This window comes from Eurytemora carolleeae, unplaced genomic scaffold (assembly GCF_000591075.1).
Source record: "Eurytemora carolleeae unplaced genomic scaffold, Eaff_2.0 scaffold618, whole genome shotgun sequence".
Classification (NCBI taxonomy): domain Eukaryota; kingdom Metazoa; phylum Arthropoda; class Copepoda; order Calanoida; family Temoridae; genus Eurytemora; species Eurytemora carolleeae.
The window spans coordinates 50485-75033 of record NW_019396572.1 but is presented as its reverse complement, the minus strand read 5'-3'; the positions used below and the strand labels follow the sequence as shown (position 1 = coordinate 75033).

At 31.1% G+C, this 24549-nt stretch overlaps 2 protein-coding genes across 5 annotated transcripts; one reads left to right on the top strand and one right to left on the bottom strand.

Annotated features, from left to right (window-relative positions):
• Window positions 1-90: 90 nt before the first annotated feature.
• Window positions 91-24467, top strand: LOC111705694 (beta-galactosidase). 4 transcript variants are annotated; one of them, XM_023478328.1, is made up of 20 exons: window positions 91-181; window positions 12625-12703; window positions 12865-12971; window positions 13236-13296; window positions 14461-14530; window positions 14589-14643; window positions 14728-14841; window positions 15976-16033; window positions 16548-16648; window positions 17048-17162; window positions 17574-17693; window positions 19683-19808; window positions 20017-20144; window positions 20366-20486; window positions 20554-20710; window positions 20821-20920; window positions 21058-21133; window positions 21264-21362; window positions 22452-22498; window positions 23222-24465. In XM_023478328.1, exons 2-20 carry the CDS (start codon window positions 12647-12649, stop codon window positions 23394-23396), a joined length of 1887 nt encoding a protein of 628 aa, XP_023334096.1. In that variant the 5' UTR covers window positions 91-181; window positions 12625-12646; the 3' UTR covers window positions 23397-24465. The 4 variants fall into 4 exon arrangements, with proteins under 4 accessions (XP_023334096.1, XP_023334094.1, XP_023334095.1 ...); XM_023478326.1 differs by lacking the exon at window positions 91-181 and adding an exon at window positions 8314-8381 and having other exon boundaries at window positions 23222-24467; XM_023478327.1 differs by lacking the exon at window positions 91-181 and adding an exon at window positions 11927-12024 and having other exon boundaries at window positions 23222-24467.
• On the bottom strand, window positions 703-10103 carry LOC111705703 (isovaleryl-CoA dehydrogenase, mitochondrial). Its single transcript, XM_023478344.1, has 16 exons — window positions 9992-10103; window positions 9711-9769; window positions 8877-8927; window positions 7905-8034; window positions 7722-7779; window positions 6570-6653; window positions 5120-5198; window positions 4717-4815; window positions 4546-4605; window positions 3761-3829; window positions 3567-3625; window positions 2759-2811; window positions 2398-2519; window positions 1987-2041; window positions 1588-1693; window positions 703-820 (listed from the first exon to the last, which is right to left on the bottom strand). The coding sequence occupies exons 1-16, from the start codon at window positions 10064-10066 to the stop codon at window positions 720-722; spliced, it is 1260 nt and encodes a 419-aa protein (XP_023334112.1). The 5' UTR covers window positions 10067-10103; the 3' UTR covers window positions 703-719.
• Window positions 24468-24549: the final 82 nt, after the last annotated feature.

The following is a 24549-nucleotide window of genomic DNA, read 5'->3' as shown; positions in this document are numbered from 1 at the left end:
ATATCTAGATACTATGGACTGTGTACAGGGAGACTGGGACTAGAGAGAGAACTAAAACTAACTGGGTTCCGTGAGTTTCGTACCGTATACTTTACAACCTGTTCTATCAATGCATCTACCACACAGAGATTTGATATGTAAGGAGAGGGGGTGAGGCGCCATCCTTTTTATTACATTCCAGGTTACCCACTCTTTAATCTCTTTCAACGTATATATCTGAAGGTTTTAATTTGCGTTCTGTCTTCAAAATAGTTCATTAATGGCTTNTACTTTATAGCTCCAAGGAACCACAAATTTAAAAACAAAGGCTGAATATTCTGTCCAGTCTCAATTCAGTCTCCATTTTTGTAGGTAACCCTGAAGTAAATACATGGGGCACAAGAAATGAAATTGATAAATGTAAATTTCAGGGTGAGGGCACCTCCCCAACCCAAAACCTCTTTTTTGCGCCTCTGCATCCAAACTCACTACGCATGCACATAGTCCAACAGGATCAAGCGAAGTGTAGATTTTTTTTTTATTAAAAGTCGAAAAAGAATTTTGACAAACACAGATCTGATGTTTCTAAAAAAGATTTCTGAGATTTTGAAATTTTTTACTACGTTTCTCATTATTATTATCATAAGAAAAACTATTTAAATATATACAGTAAACGAACAAAACCGAAGAATTTAGTTTTTTACATTAAAAAAATACATCAAATCCAAATTTATAATAATTTATTTGTACTCCTTGTTTATTTCACGGCCAATAACCAATCGTCTAACCTCGCTGGTTCCACCTCCAATTTCAAACAATTTTGAGTCTCTCAAATACCTTCCTGCAAACAAATAGAGCTTTTTTGGGTACTTGTTATTAAACTTAGCAGAAAGAGTAAAGCATGTAAAAAAAACCGAAGAACAAAATTTGTCAGTAACAAAATAAGCAGTAGGCCATTGCACAATATATATATATATATAAACATATACAAAAACTAGGAGATACAAGGGCATAAAGTTGTACTAGTAAAACCAAAACTAAGAGCTACAATATCAAAAAGTCGTAGCAGTAAATCAAAACACGGAGGCGACGTTTGTAAGAATAAAAATAAACAGTGGTCCGCAGAAAATATTGGAAAACGAAGAAGACATTTGTTAATAAATACAGTGGTCAGCAGGAAAAGTTTAGATATCTTATAAAGTTATAAACAGTGGTTTATAGAAATTAACTTTTAATAATTGGTCCTAAGGAGGGCTCTCAGAGAAACCATAAGTTTCTAAACTCCTGATCAGTACATGAGAATTCCCCAATCATAAAATAAAAGATAGCTAATGAATTTATATTGGTTAGGACTTAAAATAATTCTCAATATAAAACTTACTGAATAGGATAAAGACTGTTAATTCAATGAACATGAAACATATGCATCGATTGTGTAGCGTTTCCATATAGTGCACAAAACAATGCCTTCATGGCAACATAAATAAACATGATTGCAAGGTTTTTAAAATATCTTCTTCTTATTCCTGCCGTTCCCGCAAATAGCACGGGATCAATCAAGGAACATTGATTTTCCAATCTTTTAAAAAAATTCATTGTTCATTTGACCTGTAGGATAATCGTTAATGTATCCGTTTCCTCCGAGTATCTGCACTGCGTCTAGAGCAGATTTTGTACTGTTTTCACCACAGAACAATGCAACGGTAGCGCAATCCTTAATTTGTAATATCTCTTATCAAGGTTTGGAACGTATAAACGTGATTTTTGTCTAAAATATGAAAAGGTTTCCAAAAATCCCAATTCAACAATTTTGTTTAACATCATCCCTTAATTTGTAAGAAACAAGAATTTGGGATACTGTGAGTTTTGGAGTCATTCGTTTTTCTATTTCATATTTTGCTAAAGTCTAAAATATCATCAAGCATGACTGAATAGTGTATAATCTACAGTTATATAGATTTTTTTAAATCAAACTCCTAAATAACGTAAACCTTAGATCACATTTACCTTGTTGCAAATAAATCCATTATCACAGGCCCGTGCAACATTGTATAAAAAACTTCTAAAATAGAATGCATATTAATGATTACACTGTACATTTAGCAAATAAACAACAAAATTTCTATGATGTGGAGGCATGAAATTGCAACGCCAATCCACATAACAAACTTTGCTTGTTTAAGATTAGTTGTAATTTGATTTTCTTAAAAAATCAGTAATTATAATATCGAAACTAAATCTGTAAAAAATAGTTCTGATTAACTCATAACCTAGATCTAGGAATCTATTTATAGCTGCGGCAAGATGAACTACTTCTCCTGCTTTGAAGCACTGAGAACTAATTGACTTATATTTATCGAAAGCTAAAGGTAGTTCGTTCATAAACTCCCTTCTCAATGCATCTTATATATAGATTACCTTGATGCAGAGAGTCGAGTATGCATGTCAGCCATCTTTGCTTGAATAAGTTGAAACTCTGAAATGTTGTGACCAAATTGCTTCCTTTCATTAGCATACTTAAAAGCTGTGTCACAACAAGCCTATAATATTAATAGTCAATTGTACGATGTACCGCTAAATTTTGCTTCTAAGAATTAGGCAAAATTTAATATTAAGATTCAACTTTGGTTAAGAAACATTATTTATTAAACAAATAAAATAGTATGACGACAATTCATTGTGCCTTGTCTAAGTTGGATTATATAAATAAAACTGTCAATAACACTTTTGTAGGATAGAAATTTTGTTATAAATTCATTTAGGAGAAAGAAATAAAAACCTGCATAACTCCAACCGGTCCTGCCGATAAAACTAATCTTTCTATGTCTAATCCTTAAAAAGTTTTAAAATAAAAATTCTACAAGAATTTGAAATAATTTGTCATAATATAAATGCTAGATTACGTTTAGTTAGACCATACTAGACTTGCAGGGCCCATTTTGTGAACATTTTCTCTTTGTATACATTGAAAAACAAAAACAAAAAACAAATCGCGGATTTATAAAAAAAAATTACATATTCAAAATTTAATAAAATTCGAATTTTGTCTGAGGCTAATTTATGAAATTTAGTTCATCCATAAACCTTCATGTGAGGTCCCACACAAAATTTGGTCCCGATCGGTTCAGCTGTATTTACGTTTATTGGATACAAACAAACAAACAAACAAACAACGTGTATATATAAATATTCTAAACTTTTAGGGCGCTTCGCGCCCATCTTCTATTTCAATTGTGAACATGTTTTTTTTGTGTAATTTAAAACAAAAGCAATAGATAGATAGAAGATACATTACAGTTGTTTTAAGCAAGTTTCATCATTTCTTGACTTATAAAGATTAACGCAAGTTAAAGTAGTATTAATTGGAGCTACTATAGGAACTGTACGGCTATATCATATTGATAATAATCTATATATTTATTCTATGAGTTTCAAGTTCTTATTGATTCTAGTTTGGGAGCCAGCTTTTTCTGGAAACAGATATTACTTATTTAGATTTTTTGGGTAAAAATAAAGATAAAAATATTTTTTTGCTTTCATACTTTTACCTGCAAAAGTTGTAAAAATCACTTAAACAATAAACTAACCTGACATGAGAACGTATACACCCTTGTTCAATCCTCCTAAAATGTTTTCTTTGGGCACCCTACAAATTTACAATTGTTCTCACATTTTTATATAAATCATGGCAGTATGTTTATTTTTCATGTTGGAAGACATTATCATAACTTCCCAGCAAGGAATTAAAATCTAACTGTTTATTTTCTATGGCTTAGATTACCTGCAATTGTCAAAAATAAGTTCTGATGTATTTGATCCTCGCATGCCAAGTTTATCCAACTTTGGTCCACTTTAATCGATATTTCATCAATTGAGAAAGGAAAAAATATAAGACATTCAAATGTTTAATTCAACGCTTGTCCCATGTTATGATTCACAAACACAGTATGTTTTTTTTTGGCCATGGACGATTCTCACTTATTCTTGTTTAGTAAGGATGTAAAGTCAAGTTTTAAATTATACTTGGAGTTTACTATCAACTAATCCTACATATATATATTTCTAAAGCTTAAATTATCTTATGTTAAAATGTTTAAAAAGAAGATGATAAAAGGTATTTTCCCAAAGGCTTATTTCCCAAGCGGCAACTTCCCAAGGGTATTTTCCCAAATGTGCAATTTCCCAAGTCTGTCCTAGCCGCAGCATTTGGCCCCCTAGCCTGTTCTAGCCGCAGCGCTCGGCCCACTAGCCCATCCTAGCCGCAGCGCTCGGCCCCTATGTAGCCTGCGGCGTCTCAAAAGGTCTAACATAACATTGCCGCTCAGAAAATGGCACATTTGGGAAGTTGCCACTGGTAAAATTGTCACTAAGGAAGTCGCCCTTTTGGAAAATGCCTTTGGGAAAGTACCTAACACCAAATAAACTTCCTTGAAATATTAGAAACTATCGTCCACGTACCAATTATTACTTTAAATATTTTGTCCTCATTTGAAAAACTATTTATCGATGGACTGCGACTTTTGATCGCAAATTCAATTTTGATTTTGTTGATGACATAATGAATTCCTTGAAAATCCTAAAAAGTTTCGCTCTACAATAAATGCTGTAATACCATGGTGTGGCTGGCTAGATAATAGATATGAATAATTCGTAAATTATAAAGGAAAACAAGTTTATTTACAGTTAACAACTATATTTTTTTAAAGTGAGAATATTAATAAGTATCTAGCTTTGTTCCTTGAAAGATCTGTTTTAGCGTAAACAATGAAAACATCAGCATCCGGACCATTAGTAATCCAGAACTTGGTTCCATTTAACACAAAATCATCTCCTTCTCTATAGATACCAAAAAATAAAAAAAAATTCAATATTTAAAACAAGGTGTTACAAAAAACTGAGACCATAGGTCACAAATTCATTTAAAATCACATAATGAAAAACTTTAGGTTTCTTAACTTTTAGTTAGGTTTCTATCTTTATTTCTGTAGTGAGAAAATGAGATAAAGCAGAGTTTGGTTGGAAACAATAGAGAAACTGAACACTCGTCATAAGTTTAAAAAATAAAAGGTTACACCATTAGTTTGCTAAAATATAAGGATTTTAAAATTAGAGATTGTGATTCATTTTTCTTTCTCCTTACCTGTCTGCCTGTAGACGCATGCTAACAACATCTGACCCGGATCCAGCCTCAGACATTGCCAGAGCTCCACACCATTCACCTTTGTCAAATTAGAAGTTTTTTGTTGTGAAAGTTTAAATATTTATTGGTTTAGACAGTTTTATTATTTTTTAACAATAATTTTTGAAAAATTTGTTTAAAATAGTTCAGCATGTTTTTATGTAAACATGTTTTCTAATAAATTAAGTTTAAGAATTGTGTATTAATATTTTAATAAGAAACACAGGCGCGTACAAAAGATTTTTGCCAAAAAAAAATCGACAAGAAACATTTCGAACTACTTTTTCGAGGGACCAATTCCTTTTTTAGATAAGTTGATGCTAAATTTAGATTTGGCATGTTGAATGTGCCCTGAGTTTGTACATGGAGAGAAGTTAGAGAATAGTAGTGGATTGTCTCAATCTACTGAACAAAAGCGTGAAATCATTTACAGATGAAATCATTTGCTGGATATTAGATCCTAGATCTTCCAAAAAGAGGAGAGAAAAGCAGGTTATCTAGCAAGAACTAGTTCAAGAAATGAAATGATGAAGATCTTTGTCTTTTATTCATGAATCAAGATTTATTGACTTGTATTCATTGCTATGGAGTGCTAAGACCCCCTATAAAGTTTGTGACACTAATATTACAATGACTTGTTTCCATAAGCTAACATTCAATGTTTTTGATTGTGGTACCACTTCAACTCGAGATACAGTGACTGCTGAGGTACTTTAAAACCAGTTTTAGCTGTAGAGTGGGGAGCAAATCGACATCCATCACCTCTTAATTCTGTCTTTTTGGTCCAAATATTACAACTGAATGTGGAATTTTAGAAAAGCTCTTTTTTCAGTATCCAGTTATGTGAAAAAGCAGTTGATTGAAATTGTGAAAAACATGATAACCTTTCCATTTTAGAAAAGCTCTGAGCGTTCTATTACAAAAATGCAGAGATTTTTCAAAATCTTACAAAACTTTGTTTTCAATTAAGAAAAGCTAAAATAATTGTTTGAATAAAGTAGACAGTCGGGTAGAGACTGTTGGATAAAAATACCTAAAGCTTAAAGCATTGTCCATAATTTTTTAGGAAAGGTCAGAAAATTTGAACGTCCTCTGAATCATTCTTAATGAGATATGTTAATTTTACACAGGGGGAGCGGGAGGGAGGAGCGGGGGTCTCCCTTCCACTCTTCTGTCAGGACTAAGCTAGGTCAAGATTTGAATGGAAATTTCTAAATTAAGGTATATCAATGATTCTAAAAATATACATTCTTTCACGCTCTGACCGTGTAAAAATTTCCATTCTGACGCGGTCCGAGCGTTAAAGAATGAATATTCTACATCCCCAGTGTATCAAGTTTAAAGTTGCATCTTTTTTTATAGCCAAAAAAAGAAACATTTTTTACCTGAATGATAATAATAATAATAATACCTGAACAGAGTTTAGGAATATATTTCATTTTCTGTTCTTCTGTTCCGTTCCGGTCCAACTGGTTTATGCATAGGTTAGACTGAGCTAAAATATTTAAGAATTTTGTTTACGCTTATTTTTCTCTTTAAGTTTAATATAATAAAATTTTATTAAGTCCAAAGGAATTGAGTCTTTGGAACAAAATCAAATATTTAAACCTCAATATCTTTAGAACTAGATGTTGTAAACCTTTGATATTTCAAACTCAGATTATTTGTTCTAACAGAATTCATAGTTTGAAATATCTAAGGTCTGCAACATTTTTTCCAAGGATATAGTGATTAGAAAATCAGAGTTTGTGGCAAAGACTCAATTCCTTTGATAGATTTAAAAGACTTTTTAGATTTTACTAATAAAGCAAAACAGACAATATCAGTCAAATAATAAAAGAGTTTTATTTGAAGACTGATTGCAAACATGGCACTTTCTTTACAATCATTTACTGTCTACGCAGTAAGGAATAGCTGCAGTTTTTATCTCATATTGGTGTAATTTTCTGCAAGTAATATTTAAAATTATATAACCAGTGGCCGAATTTAAAGAATTTGAGCGGCGGTTTATATTTAAGCCGCGGTTTAAATATGGTTGGTTCCACTTAAAATTGTATCAAATGTTTCAAGATTTAAGCCGGCGCTAAATTTAAACCGGGGTTTGGCGGATTTTGGCGGATTTAAACCGCGGCTTAAATTCTTTAAATTCCATCTCTGTTTGTTTATTAATGCCAAAATACACCTATCATATGTTTTATTATTAAACTTTAATTGTATGCAATATACTTTATCTTAAAACAGATTGCTGTATTTGGGTTGCAATTGTTTTTGACCTTTATTAACATTTGGTTTTTTGGGGCCATGTTTAAATTAATGGTCTAAAATTGAACTCTATAGTACAAGAAAACTATAATTAATGAAATCTTAAAATTTTGTATAAAAATATTTAGTATTTTTATGTGATGATAGAGTCATTATTTTTCAATAAAATATAAAATATATAAGATTTAAAGGCTATTTTAAAATTTTTTGTCATAACATCGAGAGTTCAAGATTTTTATAACCCTGGGGTTTTACTCCAAACACTCCCTAACCTGCAAGATCTCAATAGATCAATTATTACCTCCAATACTCATTCCCATTGCAGGAGATATTCTGCTAAATTCCTCGCCTATTATGATCTAAACCAAAACAATCACAAAAATAATATTCATAACATAATTCTTAGCAAGACTTTCTGATTTAAGATTTTATAAAAATATTCCGAATAATCTAATAAATGAAAATGTTTAATGTGTACATGAACCTGATCTAACAATGAGAGATCACTGCCCCCATATTTGGATTTTGTTGTAATCCCGAAAAATCCCATTTCTCCAATTTTTCTCCACAGAATTTTTCTTTCAGAGGTATCTAATCCATTGTCTTTATCCAACCTTAAACATTTCTGCTGTTAAACAGAAAAAACATGAGAGAAGAGGTGTTTTGAAATGAAAAAGCAACAAATTTTTTCTTACTGGCCATGTTTGAATACTCAAATTGACATCATGGATCGGGCGAATGCCATTCTAAAATTTTTAGTTTTGAAGGTACGCTGAAACTTTTAAATTTAAATTCATAGTTTAAAGAATGTAATGGTATTAGTCCGAACAGATGTTATTAACAGATGTATAGAGATTCAGGAGCTAAATATCTGATATTGTCTGTCTTTGCATCAGTCTTTAGCAGCAAAAACAAGCTAAACAATGTTTATGCGCATATCTTTTCCTTGCAAACGAATTAGGTAATACTCTAGTAATAGATATATGTAAAGATTATTAATGATTAAAAAAAATTCAAATTAAAAAAGGGTGCTATCTTTTTTGCATGGTCGCTACTAGACTTTTTACAAAGAAGAGGCTAGAATTTTTTTTCATCGTAGAACTGTACACCCCGGACTAACCAGAGTGAGGAGCATTCGGTTTCTTCTATTTGAAATCAAACGTGTTTTGGTCTATAATTCAACAGTCTTTTAACTTACGGATTTGTTTATTCTATACTTTTTCATTCAAAATGCATATGCCGACAAAAAAGTATTTTGGAAAAAAGGCTAAAGAATTATGTTTAATGGGTCAAATTGTGATCGAAAGTCACAGTTTTCTGGAATATTGGCAGAACCGTTAAATCCACGTGTGTACATTATCGGATAGTAAAATACTTAAAAGAGTTCTGAAATGGACCTGTTTTAATTCTGAAGCTAGGTAAAACGTGTGTTTATGTATGTATACGTCTTATATACCTGTCTGCCAGTGGAGCCAACTCTTTTTGCGAAAAGTTAAAAACTGTCTCCCTAAACAGTACACACGTTAATTTTTTTTACTTTTTATTTATTTAAGCTTACAGATTAAGCTATCTTTAATATAGAACAGTAAGAACCAGAATAATGTTGACTAGGAAGACAGGAAGACGACATTAACGCAATAATTAAGTTTAATTGATAGTGTTACAAACCAAGCAAATAGTTATATACCAGTAACGTGTTAAGTGAAATTGGTCTATTTATATTTACACTGCAAAATTGCCATGTCTCATGTTCATTGGACTATTTAAAGTCTAAACTTGAGCCCAAAAGTCGTCTTCCCATTCCAGACATGTATGATTCTTACTGTTATTTGTGAAGGTACAAATTCTCTCTCAAGGGGACAAAATTTATGTTGAAGGACACGTCAACAAGAGGTTTTGATTAAAAATTCAGTGAGTTTTAACTTAATAACCCATAATCATAAAATGTAGATTTTTTGTACTTTCTGTTATATGTTTTTTGTTGGACTTTATTTTTTATCATTAAAGTATATAAAGTCTTTTGTAAGTTTATGATTCTAGTAATCTTTTTTTCGGGTTACAGTTTTTGAAAAGTGTATTACAACTTCACTTGAAAAAACTGAAAAGGGAATTAGCCCAACATAAAAAAATCTCCAACGGTATGCAAAATGTATACGCCCATTTGTAACATTTCTTTGAAGATATTTAATAAAACACAGTTTTCCCCAATCAGGACCATCTTTTAACCTGTTGGACGGGTCTTAATCTCTTTGATTATAAACATGCAGAGAATACAGAAAACTCTGAATACCTGAGTTGAATCTGATCTGGAGTAAGTCCGTATAACGCCTCATTTATTGGGTAAAAAGACTAAAACAAAATTTAAAAATGTTAAAATAATGATTCGAGACATTATAACTTTTTGGATGGATTCATTATAAACAGTCCAATAAACGTTAATAAAGAGATGTTAAAATAGTCCTTTAATTTCCGATGGATAAAGGTTAGGCGTATTGTGAATTTTCCAAAATGCTACCTTCATAAAGTTAAAACATAATTCACAAGTTAAGACACCCTGTAATAAAGTATTACCAATTTTCTTCTTTGTAAGCTATCCCTGATTTGATGATAACCCATCTGTAATATTTTTCCAGACCTAGAGGACATATTTTTCTGTAACCAACTAAATAAAATAAAGTTATTAACACTGGTTAATTTTGAGTATTTATATTTGTTTATTTTACAGATGTGCAATTTGCATTAGTCATATGAAACACCGTTTTGTTCATGCAAAACCTAAAAAAGCCGAAAGAAAATTAATTGGTCTAAAAGAAATACACAATTTGGTTGTACACAGTATAATGTTTTAAAATATTTTATTTTGAAATCTTTCTCGAGTTTGTATTTGGTCCAATATTCATGTGTACGGACTACGGAGCTCTGTAATGGGACTAATATATTACTTTGTGTATTTATCACAATGAACTTTTAAAATTCACTTGCTAATATTTTAAACGTTTAAACAATAGTTTTCTTCGTGAATAACAAACTTTATCGTATGCGTATGATTGCCTATTGAGTCTAGTTCCAGCTTTATAGAAGTGTACTGTATACCGTATCAGCAGGCTTGAGACACTACTGTCAGACTAACGAGACTAACATTCTGAGTCGGAATTCAAGATACAGGGGTATACACACAGAATGAGACTTTAGAGACCACTAAATTAATTTTAATTCTTATTTGAAAAATAACGAAAGTAAAAGAATTGAGTCTTTGCCACAAACTCAAATTTTCTAATCCCTTGTAACCTGATGGTGTAAACGTTAGACATTTAAAACTTAACTTATTTGGTCTAACAGAATTCCTAATTTGAAATATCTAAGGGCTATGGCATCAGATTGCAAAGACATAAGGATTCGAAAATTTGAATTTGTGGGAAAAACTCAATTCCTTTAGAAATATTTATTTATATACATTCAAACTTATCGTGTGGCATCGTTGAACCTGTTTATAATTTCAACTTGTACCATTGAATAGTCTTTTTACATACTAGGAAGAAAGAAAAAAACCTAGAGAACCATGTAAATGAAAAATTTTAGCTCTGTCTATATATGATTTTTGTGGGTTAATTGTAGAGCATTTACCAAACACAAGTTAGATGCAAAAAGGAATTTTCTTTTGTCCTAAAATGGTTTAATGCCTGCCATCCAATCTTCATGCATTGCAATGCAATCTTGGTCTGAAATTTGTAGGATTGACTACACATGTACGAGGGGAGGAAGGCCAACCACATCAATCTCTAGTCCGAACCACATTCTCCTCATTTTCTCGTCCGAACCACCTCGAAATCCTCGTCCTTTCAATATTATTTTTTTTAAAGTGTCCGATCCTTGAAAATAAATACATTTTTTAAAAATATGGCGACGTTAGGGCAGAAAACATGACTAGAATAAAGTTTTCCAAGGATTTTGAGATGTTGGAATCTTCAAATCTACGAGAATGATGTCAAACATTATTTAGGTAAAACTTAAATCTCTTCTGCCTCCATAATGCCTAACCTTCGTGATATAGAATAAATAGAAAAATATTCGGCATACCTCTGCCTATAATTTTCCCCATGGAACCACCCGGAAAAATTCTATGGTTTTCACTATAGTTAACAAAAAAGATTAAAGTTCTATAAACTTGGAATTATTTGCGGCATTCTACACCAGGAATATCTGAAAATGCGCGTAAAAAAGGTGTACATTTTTAAGGACATTAAACTTGTATTCTTTAATTTAATTGAAACTTTTTACTTTGATTTACAAAAATTTGATATTTCATTTATGCCCTAACGTGGCTTGATTCTTAAAAAATAGTTTTATATGGAAGGATCAGACACTTAAAAAAAATAATATTGAAAGGACGAGGATTTCGAGGTGGTTCGGACGAGAAAATGAGGAGAATGTGGTTCGGACTAAATATTGATGTGGTTGGCCTTCCTCCCCTCCATGTACTCAATAACCTCTTGACCTGAGGCGCAAACAGGTTTCATCCTTGCATATAAGGATTATAGTTCAACTTGAAATAGATAACAGTTACCTTATAACTAGTATTTGCCGGCACGGTTTCCTGCAAGGAGGTACACTACATATCTTAAGTTGTTTATCCAACCCACACAAGTTCAGCTGGATTAAAATTTATAGTTCGTATTTCTTACCAAAACCATAAGTAAGTCAGTGTCTGTGCTTTAAGTAGATTAAAAACTAGCCCCTGGGTCGCAGATACAAAGAAATTGAGCACTCGCAAGAAACCTTAATTTTCCAATCCCTATATCTATGCAACTTTTATGTTTTTTAGATCTTTAAGATTTCAAACTAAGTTAATATTACAATTCTTTCATAGTCCTAAAGTATTTGATATTTATGTTTTGTAAATCTGTTTTGAGTTATAGGAATGCCATTGAAAAAATATTTGCTAACAATTTTGAAGTAAAAAGTAAAAGAACCCCAATACTTGCCCCAAACTATAATTTTCTAATCCCTTTACCTGTACAACCTGATGATGTAAACCTTTAAAGTTTTAAACTTACAATTTGTGTTAAAGAATATAAAGATTAAAATAATAGATTTCGTGGAGAGTAATCATTTCATGTTGTCAAAATATGAGAAAAAAATACATTTTGCACGAATAATTACATAATTACGTAAGACGTTGGTTTCGTTTCAACAATAAATTTTAGGCGAACCTACGGGGGTAGAGTTATGAATGCTTCTTTTCTTCTGACTGCAGTGATGCTTCTTTTCTTCTCTTACAATAAGGAAACGTTTCTTAATTCTCTTGATTATAACTTTAATTGCATTCATTGTCATGAATCAACATTTCACTATTGCAAATAATTGATTTGGTCTCATATGGGATAAAGAATCGCTTTTTCGAAATTAGCCTCAAAACACTTTTAGAAAGAATTGTTTGTATCTAGACCTGCACTTCCAGTTTTTTCCAGAGTAGATTCTTTGTTCCACACAATAAACTTTATACCCCTTGGGGGGAAAATCTTACGGGTACACCCTGGGCAGAGTATCCAAGGTGAGACAATATAAATTTTGTCAACATGTTTATTATTTATCATTTTTAATAATGTATAATTTGTCATTATTCTTTTATTATTTAATAATAATCTAGTTTCTTTTCATTTTGGCTAAATTTTATCATCAATATTTAGATTGATTTATAAATATTTATCGTAGAAAACTTTTATTTCAGGCCCCAGTTTGAATAAGTAACAGTTTAATAATGTGTTCTGCAAAACTTTTTTTGTAACCATAATTGTATTGATATTTACTTTCTCAGGCCAACATTGGTTCGTACAGATTGGATGAACTTAAATGGACCATGGGATATATCAATTACGGTAAATATTTTAATAATATAATCTTAGAATAGGTTTTGTTTCTGTCCGCTGCAGAGATTAGTTTTAAAAAGATAAGAATTTATCTATGCACGGGCAATAGCATTGGCGTCATAAAATAAAATTTCGTAAGAAGCAGGAATAAATAAGATTAAATCAAGTAGATATCCAGGAGTCAGTTAGTTCCGTTTTGTTAGTTTTTTGATTAAATATTCTAGGGTCAAGAAAGGCATATTGTTATATTGATCTTTTTCGCATCGTTTTGCCATTTTTCCCCTGAAAAATATTTAAAAAACGCAAACTTTAACTTAAAATAGTTTTGATGTCTTGGTAATTTTATTAAACGTTTTTGAATAAAAAACCAAATTCATTAACATCTCTATATAAAGAGCTTCATATTTTTATATTTTTATTCCACTACAAAGCATGAGATATTACAAATAAGCAATCACAATTTATTATAGCTTGAATGTATAAATTTCCACACATCCACTATATTTCTACTGTACATTTTGTATGTACTATAGTTAGCGTTCGTTTTAACCCCTTAAAGTTTTATGTTTTAACCCCTTAAAGTTTTATGTTTTAACCCCTTAAAATGTTTTAACCCCTTAAAGTTTTATTTTTTAACCCCTTAAAGTTTCATATTTTAACCCCTTAAAGTTTTATGTTTTAACCCCTTAAAGTTTTATGTTTTAGCCCCTTAAAGTTTTATGTTTTAACCCCTTAAAGTTTTATGTTTTAACCCCTTAAAGTTTCATGTTTTAACCCCTTAAAGTTTTATGTTTTAACCCCTTAAAGTTTTATAAAAGTAATATTATCATTTTCGTTTAAAAATCAAAATAAAATAATGAAAAAGATTTTCAAAAACTGCACACAAACCTAACTCTGGGTTTAAAAGTTAAAGAAAATTGGGTTTTGCAGAATCAAATTATTTTTTAGTTCTTTGATATTTTTAGAATAAGCTTTCTTTAACCAGGTTCATATAAGTCCGGTTTATTTATTTCCAAGTTTTCCTTTTCTCGATATATTGAAACTAGATTCTAGGGATTATTATTTTTAATGCTTGTCACAATTCTTACTCTTTTTAGATATTTTATTCCATTTTTATTATTTTTGTTTATTAGAAATTTATATTACAAAATATCAATTCATGCTTTTTGTTAGGATTTTGAGAATCTACCATCCTTTACAGATTCTATTCTGGTTCCTTTTTGTGTTGAATCTATTTTAGGAGGTGAGTAAATTTTAGATGATAAAAATGTTCAATGTATCTTTCACATTCGTTCATTTAGGTTTAGAAAAGGTTGCCACTTATGAAAATAACATTTGGTACAGGAAGATTCTAAAGTAATGTATTAATTTTTATTTCTATTTTATCTCAATTTTTCTTGTTTTGCAAATGAAAATGTTAATATTTTCTCTATTCTATAGAATTCCAATTTCTTGGAAGGAGCGAGTATTGGTGCATTTTGAAGCTGTGGACCATGAAACATATGTTTTTATAAACAATCAATTTATTGGTTCCCATAAGGGAGGATATGATAGGTAAGGATTAGAGCAGTGAAGTAAAATTATTCTTTTTTAAAGCTTGATATATTTTTGACAACTACTTTTACAGGGAAATTGAGTACAATTTTTAATTTCCCGACAAAGTAGTTGTTTACAATTTTATCGTTTTCAAAGATGAAAATGCGTGAATTTGTTTACGAAAACTTTACAGAGCGGGTTGTTATTTCATTTAATTGTCCCAAGGGACGTTTAGTAAACAGAGAAGGAAATCTATGAATGAGAGATGTACTTTTGTTAGGTAGTTTACCTCTCTTATTGGCATAACAAACTATTCCTGACCTCTTTATTCCTGAGACACTCGGGTGGTTAACCCTATTCCTGCTGACTTTTCTTACATGCCCAAAGCCCTCCCTTTAGGCCTAAAACCGGGCTTTAATACTAACTGCCTGAGTCCTCAGGCACACTGCCTGAATGACTGTTTTTGCCTGTAGCATACTAAATCTTTGTTTTGACCCACTTTCACTTGTCAGATTTTCATAAAATTTAGCTCTTTAGAAAGCCTATGACATAAGGAAACGGGTTGCACAAGTTTTGCGGAAAAAAATGCAATTTTTTTGCAAACGACCTGTCAATGGAAATTTGCACATTTTTAGTTTTTCTTGATTAAAAATCAGGTTATTTAAAATTTTGCAAAAATTTTTGCATATTTGAAATGGCATGGTCAAGGGCTCTTCGAAAATGTATAATTTTTCATTTTTTGGACAATTTTTTTTTGCAAACATTTTTACTATATAACTGGATTTTGCAATAAAAAATTCAATTTTTGCAAATTTGCAAATTTTTTGCAGATTCTAAAAGTAGAGCACAAGAGCTTTCTAATGATGTATCATTTGTCATATTTGGACATAAAACATGGGATTTAGGGGGGGGGGGGGGGTCAAATTGACCCCCCCAGCATATCCTGGTTTTCAAGTACCCCAGCAGGGATAGGGTTAAGCAATCAACAGTTGCATAATTTAATCCTTTTCAAAGCAGTTTAAACCATTTAAAATTCAGCTTACAGTTTGATTTAATCCACAACATTCTTAAGTTTACAATACAAGCGATACTATTTAGACTTGATTATTGCATACAAATATCGTGTCTGGAAAAAATATAATTTTTTTAAAGGTTTTCCTTTGACATTACAGAATTTCTCAACCGGAAAGAAGACATACTTGTTCTGAAGGTAAACTCTTACATTGCATAAAAGAGATTGCCAATGCAACGTAAAATCTCGTTTCCCAGAGACTATTTATGATTCGTTTTTTTTGGATTTATATAAATTTAGGCAACATTCCGGTACTTCTGTTCTGTTCGTAAACAATCTAATTTTCCAGATTGAGATAAAATCATCTAAACATACGTTAATTATCCTTTAAAACTTTCACTTTAAGAAAATGAGTTTTCGCCACAAACATAAATTTGCTAATACCTTCTTAATAAATGCAATCTGATATTTGCATTTTGATATTTCGACCTTAGATTATTTGATCTAACAGAATTAATAGTTTGAAATTTCAAATGACATCGGATTGCAAAAATATAGGGATTAGAAAACCAGAGTTTACGGTAAGAACTCAGTTCCTTTTATCGCAAACTATTAAAAATAACAAGAATTAATTTTGGACCATTCATATTTAATCAGTCGGATGATAATGTACACTATTGGTTTAGAACTTAATGAAAATTAATTTAACTAGATCTATGATCCCACACATGTTCATCCAATCCCTCAAGGGAAACAGATGCAGTCTGATCACGTACCTGGAGAAATATTCTATACTCCTGTATCTGGTGTATGGTAGGTTTATAACATAAATATTTCTAAACTACAAGACGTGTCTTCTCTAAGATTTGGTTTCATATTATTAAATATTTGCATGTATTGGATATCTATATTTTATACACAATCAAGAAATTAAAAATTGCCATGGAAGACTATCAAAGAGCATGGAAACACAATGTCGGCATTAAACAGTACATTGCGGGATATTAAAAAGTAGTTTTGTGTTTACTTTTACTGTTTTCATTTACATTTAGGGGGGGTAGGAACGTGAACTTTGGAGTTTTAAAACACAAACTTTAACATAAGTAGCTTTCTTCATTTACTTTATGGCATTTGAAATATCTAAAATTCACTTATACAATACATATGCATGAATAGTTAATAAGTTCTGTTTGATAAATAGCTTGTTTAAAGGAAAACAGTTTGGTTGGAACCTGTACCGGCAACATCAATTACAGGATTAAAAATAACTCCAGATGTTGACAATAGTCTTGTTTCTGTTCAAGTTAGTCTGTCTGGTAACACACAGGTTAATAAAAAAAATCTTTATTTTCAAAGATCATGGGGATAAAATTAATAAAATACGAATTTGTTTTGTAAATTGTATCTGCCATTTTACTAATCTACTAAAAATTAATAATTACGCAAAAACCCGATCAACATATTTGCATCTCGTGCTAGGTTAATAAATTTGCTAAATTTTATATAGATAAAGGATGTCCGATAAAAAATGCATACATGCAGTTTAAGACAGTAAGACCCATCAAATAGTGAAATGAAAAGACATTTAAGCAACCTTATGCTCAATGCTTCTCTTTGGACCATTCAAAATCATATTTTGATTCTAACAGTTATATTCCTATTCAACAGTTTTATGGGTTTCATTGTATAAATATATATATCTTTTTAATCTCTTAGTCTATAACTGTATACTTTTTAGTCCGAGGTGACAGTTATTGTAATTGAGAATGGGACATCAGTAGCAGAATCAAGATTTAATCAGACCAGCAACTATAATGGGACTATCAAAATACCCAACCCAAAACTTTGGAATCCACAGGTATATATTCAAATAACTTACATTTAAATTAAGAAATAATAACTGCTTTTTATCATTTAAAGGCACTCGTAATTGTTGAACACTTTTTTGCAAGCTGTTTTTCATTTAAGAAGTCTTTTTTACTTAATTTCCAGATATCGTAGAATATAAAGATTTACATTTGAATTTTGTAAAAACGCGCTGGACATGTAGTAAATGCCCTACTCCATAAGGGTTTCTCAAACCCGTATCTATCCAGAGATTCACTTTACTATCAATGCCAAAATACGATCACTTGTTTGTAAACTATCAATGCCAAACCAATGGGCACGATCTCGTAAGCTATCGATGTCAACCGGACACTAGCTTGTAAACTATTAATGCCAAACCAATGGGCACGATCTTGTAATCTATCGAAGTCAACCTGACACAAGCTAGTAAACTATCAATGCTAAACAAATGGGCACAATCTCCTAAGCTATCAATGTCAACCAGACATTAGCTAGTAAACTATCAATGCTAAACCAATTGGCACAATCTCGTAAGCTATCAATGTCAACCAGACACTAGCTTGTAAACTATCAATGCCAAACCAATTGGCATGATCTTGTAAGCTATCGATGTCAACTGGACACTAGCTCGTAAACTATCATGCCAAACCAATGGGCATGATCTTGTCAGCTATCGGTGTCAACTCAAACACTAGCTAGTAATCGATCAATGCCAAACCAATGGGCACAATCTCAGCTCTTATGTTTCGACTAGGACCAAATTACTCTCTCGCAGTAATCAAAGCAGAGTCTCTATATCAACTGATTTGTATTTAGGTTTCTATGCTACAAATTAACCTTAATCGACATGATTACAAGTTTTACGTCAATATATATACGGTGCAATTCAGTTTAAATATACATATTTACAAGATTAGCCAAGATATATGTAAGCATAGTTAAGCTGATCACAATACTGGCTTACTGGCGTAGGTTAATCATGTTACGTAGTTATTTAAGCATAGCTAATTGATAATGCACAACGTAGGTAAGGTTTGCAGAACTTATTACAGAATGGGGGGGGGAGAGAGAGAGAGAGTGCTTGAATAATAGGGCTAACCATCCCTCATTTTCAATTATACAGCATCCTTATTAGCCAGCAGTGCTCCCATCCTTATGATTTCCGCAGCAGGTTTCTTCCTGTTCCAGAGTCTGTCTTCAGGATGGGCTGTTGTGCTGTTATACAAATTTTAGGCCAGAATTGTAAATGTAATATGCATAGCTGATTAAAAACTTTATTTAAGCTTATGTAAAATTCTCAGGTTATATTTAGAACACAATATGTGGAGAAGATAAGAGCAGGGAACAGAGAGAGATAATTAAACATATCTTTGTGTGCTTCTTCAAATCAGGTTTTCAGATTCAACCTGAACATCAAGAATTAAAAGATCTGATTTGTATTTAGGTTTCCATGTTACAAGTTAATGTTAATCGACATTTACGTCGATATATATACAGCATAATTCGGTTTAAATGTAGGTATTTACATGATTAGCGCAGATATATGTTAAGCTAATCACAATACAGGTTTACAGACGAAGGTTAATCATGTTACGTAGTTATTTACTGCATAGCTAATTGATAATGCACAACGTAGTTCATGTTGCAGAAATCGTGTTACACGATATTTATTACAGACATAGAATAATCGGGATTTTTTTTATCGGGAGATTAGTTACTGTTCACTAGCCTACTCAGTTTTTTTTGGACAATTTGGACACAATTTGAAAGATAAACACATGGAGTTCTCTACCCCCTATGAACAGCCGAAGTACCGTTGTAAATCAGGCATTCCCCTCTTTGCATTGAAGGTCATTTGAACTGACCCTTGCGCCATGTACCATAATGTTGCTAGTATCCTTTGAAGTTGAACAAGCCGACAAAAATTCTTGTCTTAGATTATTTTTAACTTTTGAGATAAATATTGCAAAATACGTTAAAAATGATTATGTATATTTAGAATCCGTTTCTGTATGATCTAAATGTAACCTTGGCAAGCGGTGACAGTGTTAGCAGCTATTTTGGTCTCAGGAAGATCGAACTCAGAACTGTCGGGAACTTTAAGAGATTCTTTCTCAATAATCAGGTTTATTTAAGAGATTCTTTCTCAATAATCAGGTTTGAAAACCTTACCAAATCATAAATGATTTTTGTTAATTTCTTCTTTCCTAAGCTATCTTGTTTTTTAATTCTTGGCATTGGGATTCTGATTCTAAATAGTCTAGAATTTCAAGAAGATGATTTAAAGAACAAAAAAATCACCAATTAGAACCTCTCATCTCTAATTAACCTAGGAGCTTGGTTTCCAACTTGGACCACTAGATCAAGGTTATTGGCCTGATGGTCTTTACACTCCACCTTCTTTTGAAGCAATGAAATGGGATTTGATAGCAACCAAACAGCTTGGATACAATATGATCAGGTTATAATATACTCATTTAACTAAACAGCTTGGATACAATATGATCAGGTTATAATATACACATTTAACCAAAATCTAACGTGTTCAGTCTTGATTTTGTGTTTCCACGGTTAACTATGGTGAACAAAGGTCTTTACTTAGATCCACGGTTATAGTCCTCTAAATTTATGTCTTTAAAAAATACAAGACAAATTAGGTTTATAAAGACGAAAAACATTTAGGAAACATATAAAAGTAGAGCCAGAGCTTTGGTACTATTTGACAGATAAACTTGGTTTACTGGTTTGGCAGGACTTCCCCTCTATTCTCAGCAGTAAGGTTCTAGCGGATAAGGAGGCTCAGGTAATTTTAATCGAAAATCTAAATATTTAATCATTTTTTATTTTCTTAATTATTGTATTGTGTTTAGGCAAATTTTCTTGTTGAAATAAAATCCTGGGTCAATCAGATGTTTAATCATCCAAGTATAATCCTTTGGGTAGTTTTTAATGAAGCTTGGGGTCAACACAATACAGAGGATGTGACAGCCTACGCAAAGTCATTAGATTCAACCAGGATTATTACAGGTATTATTCATAAATCAAATTGAACATATTTTGCTTTTTATGTTGGTAAAGGCATGATACTATTCTTACCTTTTAAAATTGATTTTGAAATATAAGATATAAGGCTCTAGATGCAAGTGGCTGGGTTGATCATAAAGTTGGAGATGTACTTGATATTCACTGTTATCCTGGTCCTATTTGTGGTTCACCGATTAAGCCAGATCCAGAAAGGTAAAATAGACATTTTTGTTTGTTACTCAAAAGTGTCTAATTTTCTGAACCAATTTAAAGATTCGAAAAGAAACTAAAAAATAAATTTTCAGTAAATAAAAGAATTCAAATGTATAAGAACAAAACAACTACTGCAGGGCTCTAGTTCTGGGAGAGTTTTGGGGAAGAAAGAGAGTTATTCCTGGTCACAACTGGTTCTTGGAGACTGGGGACGTAAGTTGCAAATATTTAAAAGATGTAATCGTAGAATTATTTACTTTAATTCATTAAACATTGCATCGGTTTAAACGATTTCTCCAGTTTTTTTAAAAATATTTGCAGTGTTTTGTATTCTGTTTTCCAGGGATTGAATGAAGAGGATTTCTTAGTAAGATATGAGAGTGCTATAGATATTCTTATCGAATTGGAACAGCTAGGGTATAGTGCTGCAGTTATTACTCAGGTATAAATTGCTGATTTTAATCCTTCATGAATTTACATTCCTATATAAAAAGCTGGTTTTTTTGGTATGCAACAATTTTCATTTAATCCCGCCGGGATATTTTCATTAAAAGATACTTTGAAAATCTACAAAGGCAAAAAAAATCCGCAAAATCCGCAAGCCCTCGGGTTTATCATTGGATCCCCTCTTTAAAAAGGAATGTCATTTACTCTCAGACAAATTAGAATCAATGGAAATTTAAACCCCTCGGGATTCAATGATAAACTTTGTCTGAGAGTAAATGATACATTGATGACCACTGTCTGATCTGTCTCTGATGAATTATATTTTTTGTTAACTAATATTTACAGATTATTATTAACTTTTAAAGTTAACTTGGTCAATGGTGCATAAAGAAAAAAGAGTATCTTTATAATTCCAGAAAATAAACAGTCGTTTACCTACGTCTAATATTTTTTGATTGTATTTACTTATTGACTTGTGATTTTTGTAGATACTGAAGTTTTAGATAAAAAGCCTATATTATAAATAGTTCACCTTTCAGACCTATTATTATTTGCATTGAATAATTTTGATGCATTTCTTTCTATATATATTGAATTCAAATGCGATAGAGACAAATAGTTAGAATTCAAGAATTATTTATTGATTACAGTACAAATTATACACTATCAAAGCTGGGAACTTTAGAATGGTGGATATCAGGATTAATGCTTGATCCACCCTTTTTCTTAATCTCCAGATTAAATATTGCTTGTTTTCCTCATGAATTTAATCTCCAGAGCTGAAAACTTTAGAATGGGATATCTTAAATTCCAATTGTTTAACTTCTCTGGAGTTTAAATTCATGTGGAGAACAAGCAATATTTAAACTGGATATTAAGAAAAAGAGCGGTTTAAGCCTTAATCCTGATATCCACCATTCTAAAGTTTTCAGCTCAGATTAATTAACAGATCGGGATTAAGGATATCACATTCTAAAGTTTTGAGCTCTGATCTTATTTACTTTGAGAAGGTGTCCTTCCCTAATTAAGTAAATAAGACCATATAGAAACTTGTTGAAGAGGAATTAAATTATATTTATTTTAGACGACGGATGTAGAGGGGGAACTTAACGGATTTTTTACATATGACAGGTAAATAGATAATATTAATTAAATTGAAAATTTGCATAAATTCTCTTCTAAATCAGCTGACTAAGAAACTTTACACTCTCCTTAAAATTAAATTTTCCAATCATATACTGCTATATATTTGCAACCTTGTATATTTCAAAAATCACCAATAAATATAGCAAAATTCACAAAGGATAAAGTATCTATAACATCTTGATAAAATGTGTATTTCATTTATAATTCCTAACCCGTACAGTTGTGATTAAACTCATATCCAAACATTACAGGGATTTATATTGCTTACCCCTTAAAACAATTACGAAAATTAAACCTAATTTTTTCATGCTTTAATACATTCAACTTATTACCTGAACTGATGTCATAAAACAATACATTGTCAAAAACAAATATTATTTTACCCTCAAATTTACAATTTGGGTTTGTGTATTTCCTAACCCGCACAACTCGGATTAAAATCATATCCAAACATTACAGGGATATATATAGCTTGCCCCAAAAAACAATTACGAAAGTTAAACCTAATTTTTTCATCTTTTAATACATTCAACTTATTACCTGAACTGATGTCATAAAACAATACATTTTCAAAAACAAATATTATTTTACCCTCAAATTAACAGCTTCTTTTTACATGTTTATATGTCTCTGCTAAATAAAAAGTGTTTTATACTAATTGTATACAAAGAGGCAGGATTCTGGATTTACACTTAAAATTTTTTTTAGAAAAGTTGCGAAGGCTCCTGTATCGGAAATAAAGACTCTGACAAACCTGATTCTTAAGCCCGACAACAACAAGAAACGGAATGTGAAAATAAAACAACAAATTGATGAACAAAGCCCGAAAAAATCACTTTTCTATAAATTCTTAAGAAAAATTTCAAAAATTGTTCATCCCTGATTCTTTTGATTTTTTTATTGATTATTTCAAGTTTGGAGAACTTGTGTGATATTCAAGTGGGACTCATTAAACTGTGGAATAGGAAGGAAGAATTGTTCAGTTAAACAGATCCATTTCACATGTTGATAAAACTATTTGCATTATATATACAATAGATTGCGTACATGTTGACTTCCTATTCAACAATTTTATGGGTGCCACTGTGCTATTTTTTTTTGCAACAGACTAATCTTATTTTAATTGTTAATCTAAAAATTTCGAATTATGTTGATGTTTTGTTATTATACTCATAAGTCTTCTAATTACTGTTTATTTCATTATTCTTTGCGTTGTATGCAAAGAAACAAATAAAACATCTGATGTACTACTGCAAGATGAATATGCAACATTACAACTGAAAAATTTAAATTTTATATGACATGACGGTTTGCTCCTGTGAATTATCCATCATGCAGTTTGGAAGTCGTGTGAAGTCTGCTGAACACAAATTTTCGTTTTTTTTTATGAAAATTCTTTATAAACACGCATTAAAGTCATCGTACACCATTTTGCTATGAAGTTTTTCCCATTATTCTTGTTTAAACACTTTAAAGTTCTTCAAAGTTACCTTTTACGAGTGAGTTAAAACTTAATCTCAATCTTAATCTTTATTTTTTTACATCAAAAGAAAAGGAACACAGTCATGGTATAGAAAAACTTAATTATTACTATTTGTTATAAATGTTTTCTCATCCTATTCTATCCTATTCTAAAAACCAAAATGGAATAACCGAGTCTTAATGTTTGCACTTTAACACAATTTTCTGTATGGAAACATGAACTTTTCGTATTTATACCATTGTTTAATTATTCCATTTATCAACATTTAAAACAAAATACATTTCTCATAATAATATCTAGTCTATCTAGTTGCTCATTATTTTGCATGATAAAATGCAATTAATAAGACCTAGTGCACGACTTGTAAAAGAAAATGTCGAGGACTATGAGTAGTAACTAAAATTGATCCAGTTCTTTTTCTGTAATGATATTTTAACTTTTTTAAAATCTAATAAAATGAAATGTTATTGTTGTAGAAATTATAATGATCATAATATCGTATTAAAGCTGTGGACCGACGAGTTATGCAATTATCCTCGAGGAGATGGGNAGA